The sequence below is a fragment of the Pinus tabuliformis genome, chromosome 6 (assembly GCF_031772625.1).
Source record: "Pinus tabuliformis cultivar Carrire ecotype Pingquan chromosome 6, CPIR1, whole genome shotgun sequence".
NCBI classification, from domain to species: Eukaryota; Viridiplantae; Streptophyta; class Pinopsida; order Pinales; family Pinaceae; genus Pinus; species Pinus tabuliformis.
In genome coordinates, this window is record NC_142292.1 from 697,663,798 (window position 1) to 697,672,522 (window position 8,725).

General features: G+C 40.6%; 1 protein-coding gene and 1 pseudogene across 1 annotated transcript; both read right to left on the reverse strand.

Annotated features, from left to right (window-relative positions):
* Positions 1 to 1,421: 1,421 nt before the first annotated feature.
* LOC149260574 (transcription factor MYC2-like) lies at positions 1,422 to 2,363 on the reverse strand (annotated as a pseudogene).
* A 3,452-nt stretch (positions 2,364 to 5,815) lies between these two features.
* On the reverse strand, positions 5,816 to 7,915 carry LOC149260575 (disease resistance protein Roq1-like). The gene is made up of 2 exons (XM_089380250.1): positions 7,218 to 7,915; positions 5,816 to 7,095 (listed from the first exon to the last, which is right to left on the reverse strand). The coding sequence occupies exons 1-2, from the start codon at positions 7,817 to 7,819 to the stop codon at positions 5,940 to 5,942; spliced, it is 1,758 nt and encodes a 585-aa protein (XP_089236376.1). The 5' UTR covers positions 7,820 to 7,915; the 3' UTR covers positions 5,816 to 5,939.
* Positions 7,916 to 8,725: the final 810 nt, after the last annotated feature.

Consider the following 8,725-nt stretch of genomic DNA (forward strand, 5'->3'; position numbering starts at 1 on the left):
ATTTACTATTAATAATCTAGTTGAAGAGACTAATTTCATAGTACAATTTGAAAGTAGTTGCATAAATCCCAACTTGCCAAGTTATCGTTTCTATTTATAGCCTCATTGCAATCTCAACATTAGTACCATATGAACCCAAGAACCTAGTATTCAAGCATTTAAATTATGAAAATATGTGTTGATACATTAGGCACCACATTTCCCTTGATTAACATTTATGATAAAGAAACCTCTTGATAGAGTTTCTCCTATCATGGAGTCATTCACATTCTGTTTCTGCGGAATAGTTACTACAAGAAGAGTCAACGAGTAATAATTTAAAAATGGGAAAATAAGAAAAAATCAAAGGATACTATGATAAATATTCAAGAACATTTTTACAAAACAGAGTTAGGGTTTAGCTTACTTCCAACTTCTTTGAAATCCGATTTCATGGACACTGACCAGAACATTAAAATTGTGAACAAAATTCCTTAGCTATAATATATACTACAATCACACTAAGCTATAAATCAATACTATTCAATGATTAAAATAAGTTACAAAATTGAATACTTTATATCCTTACAAAGGATAACATTCCCTGAAATGCCTAGGACTAAGCCTAATTTTATATTTAGATAATGGGAAAAGATAGGAAAAATTACCAGCATCATGTTGAGACCAATGCAAATTCTAAAATAACCCTTGAGTAGTTCATTACCTGCACACAGTCAAGAATAGATCGTAATTTCTTTGCATTAAGAAGATTTATGAACTAAAGGAAATCTTGGTTGCTTTATCACAAGGATATGGATAAAAAAAAAAAAACAAATGTGATGCATGCATATGCATGTAAAACATTTACCAATTTGTGACCAAAGCAAATAAAATTATTTACAAAGAAGAAAAACTACCACCATGTTTGTCCAACAATTATATTGAAATTACCAATCTCTACAAAGTCAAGAAATTTTCAGATCCCTGCTTTGAAAACGAATAGTCCACAGAAAAGACATTTTTGCTTTTGAATTGTGTTCGCAATGTTTCCTTTGTAAAACCACCTTGGCAATACATTGTGGCCGTCTGGAGTTGTTTTTCACATGATAAAAATGAGGGGATTATTTCATAATAACTCTTTTGAAGTCAACTTTGTTTTTTGGAAAGACCACCACAATGTTCTTTGCACCATAATTTGTCACTTTAAGAATAAAATACATGTTATAATAAGTTGCTTGAGTGAATAAGCAACATTAAGCTATGATATTGTACACCGTCCTTATCCTTTAATTCTATAAAAAAATCTTGAATTATGTTACAAAATGGTGTTTTCATTAGGAAAATGGTGTTGGAGGACACCATCACCATTTCCTGTTTGAAACCATAATTCACAATGAAGCACACAAAGGAAAATTCTCAATATTGTAGTGATATTCCACTACTTAATTCAAAGATTTAGTTACTTTCTTACAAAGCAGGGAATAATGAAGGTGGCCTTCCATGTACAAACCTATGGTCATTTTAACAATGAATGGATAATTAAAGAATCCTTCACAGTAGAAATACTTGCATGGAGGACTTCCAAATTAAGTTCTTCCAGTGTTGTCATCAATCGTGCAATAGGATGGTTATGTTTAGTACATTGAATTCTTATTATCACCTCCCGATCAACAATGCAGACTTCTAAATTCAAGCCAAGGAATTTCCCCTCGTTAAAACCTTTAAGGTCAACGCATGAAATATATTTTGTTTCTTTACCTACCAACTTCAAAAAATTCATCAATAATTCCTTCTTTATGGTGTCAATTTAAACCTACAATTCAACCCTCTCAGACTCCAAATCTTGTTGTTTGGAACATAGTGCTTTGATATAAGCAACGACATCACCGAGTAGAGAAGCTTTTTCCAATTTTGACACATTATGAACCATGGTAGGAAGCTCATTAAATTTCTGGTTCAATTTCTCATGCCTTTGTCGCTCAACCTCAACGTGATTCATAGGCTCTTCACGACCATTTGCATGCTTTCTCCCACGTTTTTGTGGCTTTCTCTTGACCACAACAAACATTGAATCTTTAATTGAGGCAGAGGGTTCTACATCAAGCATCTCTGAATTAATGCTAGAGCGCAAGCCTCCTAGAGCAATTGGATCAGGTGGATTAGATGGTAAACCAATGGTATCCTCTTTTATTGTTGGCTTTATCAAGTTATTTTCATTGCCTTTAAAACCCAATGTGTGGGTTTGTGGTTCTGCACCGTTTACTGTTTCTGTAATATGGATGGCGGGCACTTCAAGGGCTTCAATCTCCTGAGTTAAGAGTATGCAAAAATTATTTGTCATTTTTAACCACTAAAGAACTTTGTTCATCGAACACATATTACTTTTTGTTTTCTTGTCACAGATAACACATATGCTTTTTGTTTGCTTCTCACAGATAACACAAATGCCTATTGTTTGCTTGTCACATATAATAATGCAGTGGAGGCCCACGAAATGTTCTCAACAGTTGAAGGAATATGTCCCAGCAAAGCAGACACTTGAGAGTTTTCTTGTTAAACAAAATAAGATGAAAACAATTTCTTGTTATGCTAATGTCAGCATTGATGTCAAATTCATTAGGACATAGCTAATCCTTTGTAAAACTGTTAGTTTGTGATGGTGATATTTAAATACAATGGTTCTTGAATGACATAACAAGATTGTAAAAGTTTGTGACAATTTTTTAAAACTAAAATTCCCCAAATGACTAAAACAGAGACAAACATTATATCAAATACAATGTCAATCATACTTGTGTAAAATGGAAAATGTTGTCAATGAAGAGTAACACATCTTGGCCTTCGACGTCTCAAAAATGCTCTACAACAGTCAATCCTGTAAGCCCAACATGTGCACGAGCACCAAGTGGTTCATTAATTTGACCATATATAAGAGCACACTTGCTTTCACCTTATATAGCAAGAAAATCATTAATTAGTAGACAATCCTCTGATTATGTGTGCAAAGAACAACTCTTCATAAATGGGTGCTTTGAAGGGTTTCAAAGATGGTGATTCATTCACGACAAATGTCATACAAGAATATATAACAACAAACATCACACACACAACCTCATCTCCATTTGCTACACAACATGGCAGAACATCCAAGGAATAATATCACTGCTAGGGTTTAAGGGTGAGGAAGTGGGAGTTATACCCATCATAAATTAATCCACCTCTCACCAAACTAAATTCAACCCAGTTCACATCCAACCCCCCTAAACCCCAATAGAACAAGTAGAGAGAGTCCTTTGTCACAGCAGGGTCGATGCCCATCTTGTATTATTGGATGTAATGCTCGCTCAGATCCAAGTATGCCTGGTGGGTGAGGCTCGCCAAGTAGCGAAAGACATATTATCCTCCTCTTCATCCTCGTTGTCCTCGTCTTCTTGTCGCACGGGGCTTGAGAAGTCTCATTTTTTTTTTAGGCCATGGGACTCTTCTATTTCAACCATTGTTAACAGGTCTCATGAGCCTCTTATAACGTAAGTGCAAAGCATGCGAAATGGGCACACCCTTTTGTTGTTATTGTTGTTAAGAAGAAGAACCCGTTGCTTTAGAAAATCGGTCCTTTGTAAGTGCAAGCACGAGCTGGAAGGGGGGGAATTTGTACTCAGAAGGTTGTTTCCAGAGATATTTCCAATAGTAGTTTCTGGCATTTGGTGGCTTTGAGCAAGCCATGTTGTAGCCTTGCTGCAACGCTTAGGGTGTACGTATAGTATCTCCCATTGAAGCATAATCCGACAAATTCTTCGATCATCATGCTCATGGGCTAGCATCCATGTGTCAAGTTATTATTGAAGGGAAGACGACGAAAATAAGTCTCTTTAATTTGCTAGATGTGTCCAGCACAGCCCCGCAAAAGAATGCCTATTAACGTAATTAATGAAAATTTTTAAATATAATTTAAATTTTATAAAATTAAAAAATTGTATTATGAAAATTATTTTACTTTATAATATATTATTAAACATATAAATCAATTAAAAATAAACCTAAAAATGAAATATTTAAAAGCATTTTAAAATACACTTCAAAAATCTTCTCATTATTTGAAAAAAATAGTGAAAACCCTATCATAACTCATAATATTTCTATTTAAAGTAATGTATGGCAAGAGACCTAACTCAGAATGTTAATATTTAACACAGAATATTCCTATTTAAAGTAATGTATTGCTGTTTAAAGTAATGTATTGCAAGAGACATAACTCAGAATGCTATTTAATGTAATGTGTGTTGCAAGAGACATTTTGATGTTTTATTTAAATTATTCTCAACATTGCAAAAAGTTCTTAATCAACTTTAATTTCCAGAAACAAAGCTGCACACATTTTAAAAATGGCTTGAAAACGCAAACACAAATAGTTTGTTTCAGTTAAAGTTTGTGTGCAATGAGATCAAAGTTCTGCTCAAAAGCATCAATATTCCTTCAGTTTAAAATGTTCAGTTAAAAACATCAATATAATGTAACGTTAATAATACATATTTAGCCTGTAATACATTTCCATAACACGTCTTATTTCCTAAGGAAGAGGATAATACTATGAAACAAATCAGACGCCACGCCACTGAAAGAGATTAGGGACATGACGTAAATATGTCTCACTATTTTACACACCTAATTAATAAAACATGCCTTTAAAGCTTACTTATTACATGCCTTTAAACCTCCATGCAACCTGCAGCGAGCACTGTGGCCACTTACCCATATTGTAATTATGAAATGCTTTCATATTTTACTACCTTTCTTCGCTTGCTTCCTCCTCGGGGTATCCTTCCATGCTTTCTTCGCTTGCTACTTCCTCACAATTCGCTTCTTCCTCAGGGTATGCTTCTTCCTCAGAATTCTCTTCTTCATCAGAGTATCCTTCAAAGCTCTCTTCCTCAGAGTCTTCTCTCCCTTCCACGAAGTCTTCTCCCAGTCGTTGGCGCAGCTGCTCGACTACTCCCTCACTCCATTGCAGGTTGGGACATTCCAACACATCAAGTTCCTCCAACGAGCTCAAATGCTCCACATTGGGCAACATCTGTAATTTGGAACACCTCCTCAACAGAAGACGTTTGAGGGCCGTCAGGTTCCCAACCGAGTCCGGGAGCGTCTGCAGACTGGAGCACCAGCGCAAGTCAAGGGTCTGGAGGCCCGTCAGGTTCCCAACCGAGTCCGGGAGCGTCTGCAGGCTGAGGCACGAGCCCAAGTCAAGGCTTTGGAGGCCCGTCAGGTTCCCAACCGAGTCCGGGAGCATCTGCAGACTGGAGCACCAGCCCAAGTCAAGGCTCTGGAGGCCCGTCAGGTTCCCAACCGAGTCCGGGAGCATCTGCAGACGGGAGCACGAGCTCAAGTCAAGGCTCTGGAGGCCCGTCAGGTTCCCAACCGAGGCCGGGAGCATCTGCAGACGGTAGCACGAGCCCAAGTCAAGGCTCTGGAGGCCCGTCAGGTTCCCAAACGAGTCAGGGAGCATCTGCAGACTGGAGCACGCGCTCAAGCCAAGGCTCCGGAGGCCCGTCAGGTTCCCAACGCAGTCCGGGAGCCTCTGCAGACGGTAGCACGAGCACAAGTCAAGGCTCCGGAGGCCCGTCAGGTTCCCAACCGAGTCCGTGAGCATCGGCAGACTGGAGCACGCGCTCAAGCCAAGGCTCTGGAGGCCCGTCAGGTTCCCAACCGAGTCCGGGAGCATCTGCAGACTGGAGCAAAAGCTTAAGTCAAGGCTCTGGAGGCCCGTCAGGTTCCCAACCCAGTCCGGGAGCATCTGCAGACTGGAGCACTGGCCCAAGTGAAGGCTCTGGAGGCCCGTCAGGTTCCCAACCGAGTCCGGGAGCATCTGCAGACTGGAGCACGCGCTCAAGCCAAGGCTCTGGAGGCCCGTCAGGTTCCCAACCGAGTCCGGGAGCATCTGCAGACTGGAGCACGAGCCCAAGTCAAGGCTCTGGAGGCCCGTCAGGTTCCCAACCGAGTCCGGGAGCATCTGCAGACTGGAGCACCAGCGCAAGTCTAGGCTCTGGAGGCCCGTCAGGTTCCCTACCCAGTCCGGGAGCATCTGCAGACTGGAGCACGAGCCCAAGCCCAAGTCCGGGAGCATCTTTAATGTGGTCGTGCATTCTCAGGCAGTTTTCCCAGTCCACCTCCACCAAGCACCTGTTTTCCAGCTTCCAAAAACCCGACCGTCCCGACCAGCCAGATTCGCTCCATACTCCTATGGCAGTATCCTTATCTTCCCCTATGAAGAAACAGGCGATGTCTAAGAATATCTGCTTCTCCTGTTCATCCAGAGCATCATAACTAATCTGAAGTGTTCTCTGTATATCACTGGGAAGTATTTCGGAAGTCTTGTGCAATTGTTCATTCCAGTACTCTAAATCATCTTTTCCACGAAGAAGCGCCCCAAGTACTTTAAGAGATAATGGCAATCCGTTGCATACCTCCAAAAACTTTTGAACCACTTCCACAAATCCTACTACAGGATGGGGCTGACCGAAAGCGTGCAAGCAAAAGAGCTCTTCCGAGTGTTCTGGACTGAGGCCTTGCATGGTGTAAATGGATGACTCTATTATCCCCCAGCTTTTAAGCACATCTTTATTGCGAGACGTAACTAAAATCAAACTCTTTGGATGAATGACATCTTTAAGCGGAAAAAGTAATGCATCCAGCTGATCAATATGATCCACATCATCTAAAACCACAAGGGCCTGCTGAGAAGATGATAGATGCATTTTGATCTTGGATTTGCCTTCATCAACATTCTTTATTTGTACATTTGGTACACCCAAATCCTCAAGAAGGCTACTCTGCAGGGAATCTAAAGATTTGGATCTGATATCAAATAAAAAACAAGATTTATTGAATTTTTCCCTTTCACGGTTGAAAATTTCTTTGGCGACAGTCGTTTTTCCGATGCCGCCAAGACCCACAATTGCCACAATGCGAGGCTCCCCCTTCGCGGCTGCAATGACATCATCCAAGCCTTTTACATTTTTGCTCAGGCCAGTTGGATATTTAGCTACATCCAGAGGGGGCCTGCTAACCTTTTCCAAAACTTTTTGGACGACCTCCTCCACGAGCTGCCCCTCGTCGGCGCTGAATAATAATCACAATAAAATGACTAGTAAGAAATGGCTACAACAATAAAGTATGATATACCTGTCAATCCAGAAAATTAAAAACTAAGAATAAGAGGGGAGAAGTGGAGGCGCCCTTACCCGTTACACGCGTTGAGCTCAAAACCGCTTATTTCTGCGACAGAGAAAAGGGCATCCTTCCATCTGTTAATAGTGTTGGAGTCATGCCGTGGCTTCTTTGCAAGCATCCGCAGGGCTCGAGCATACCCTCCACTTTCGTCCCGCGCACATAGAAAGACACACTGGAGGATGCTCAGGAGTCGAGCATACACCCCATCTCTGGCCTGCGTCCGCTTTAGTTCCCCAGGGCTGACATGATAGAAAATCGGGATAATCGTAGCGCCCGACTCCAACATCAATACGAGTTCGTTGAGGCACCAGCTTGATTCGGCATATCTCGGAGAGAATATGGCGAGATGGACCGAGGCTGTTCGAATAGCCCCTTCGATTTGAGGAGTCATGTTCTCTCCTTCTTGCAATTCTTGCTGGTCCAAAAATGCTGCTACTCCTAGGGCTTTAAGACGATGATAAATATGGCTGGCGAGACCTTTCTTCACATCCGGTCCGCGGTGATTAATGAAAACCTGATAGACATAGCTGTTGGTATTGTCAAGTGAGTGGGATGTGGAGGAGGATGCGCAGGATGTAGCGTCACGAGCTGGGGTCAAGGTAACGTGTGCCATTGGAGCTAAGAAGCAGATCGAAGATGTTTTGCAGAGAAAGCGCGCTTCACTTCAATATTTTTGTGTGAATGATCTCAGAGAGTGCAGAGTACCTACCAACTGCGCCTTTGCTACTCTTATCTGTGTATCAAGACCTCAAGAGTTGGCCAATGGATTGAAAACAAAACAGCACTGAAATCAATCTGGTGGATTTCTGAGTTTAACCGTTCATTGAACAAACGAAGTCGCAATTGAACGAAATTTATAATCTTTTTCTCTTATTATTAAATTATTATTTTCAACTGAATTCAGGGAAGGAACTAATGCGAATGGGCCAAGTATGAAGTTCCCCACTGCATTATTGAGGATTGCCACCGACCAGTGAGCAGAGTTCCATATCTTCCCCGCAGAAATCGCTGTACCCCACATGTGATTGCTTTAGTTGGGACCCATTCTTAACGCAACACCAACTTAAGAATTAGTGGGAGTCAACCGTGAACATTATGCACAGTGCAGGTTAAGAATTAAGTTGGTGTCAATGGTGAATATCATTTATCTGGTTATCCAGTATTGAATAATGCCGTAGTCTTTAACGCGACTTTTTGAAAGCCTTTCCTGCGATTTTTTCCGGTGAAAATCCGGCAGTAATTTATTGAAATCCAAGTTTGATAACTAGTTTCTGCACAATGAAAGCGTCCCAGGGGTTTTTCAGGGTGCTGAATCCGAATATGCAGTTAAAAAACCATTTTAACTGCAACAAATCATGATTTCATCTCCATTTCTTCCGCCGGATTCCGTCACCGGAATCTCAAAAAGTCGCATTATAGACAACTCCTTGAATAATGAGTAAACATAATAGATTTATTTACTAACAATAACAATAGGTAAACATTATAGAATTATTTATTAACAGAGCAACTATATAAT

Coding starts and splice junctions, on each gene's coding strand:
- LOC149260575 (XM_089380250.1), bottom strand. CDS start 7,819: ATGGCACACGTTACCTTGACCCCAGCTCGTGACGCTACATCCTGCGCA. Junction 7,096..7,217: donor GAGCTCAACGCGTGTAACGG/GTAAGGGCGCCT, acceptor ATTATTATTCAG/CGCCGACGAGGGGCAGCTCG.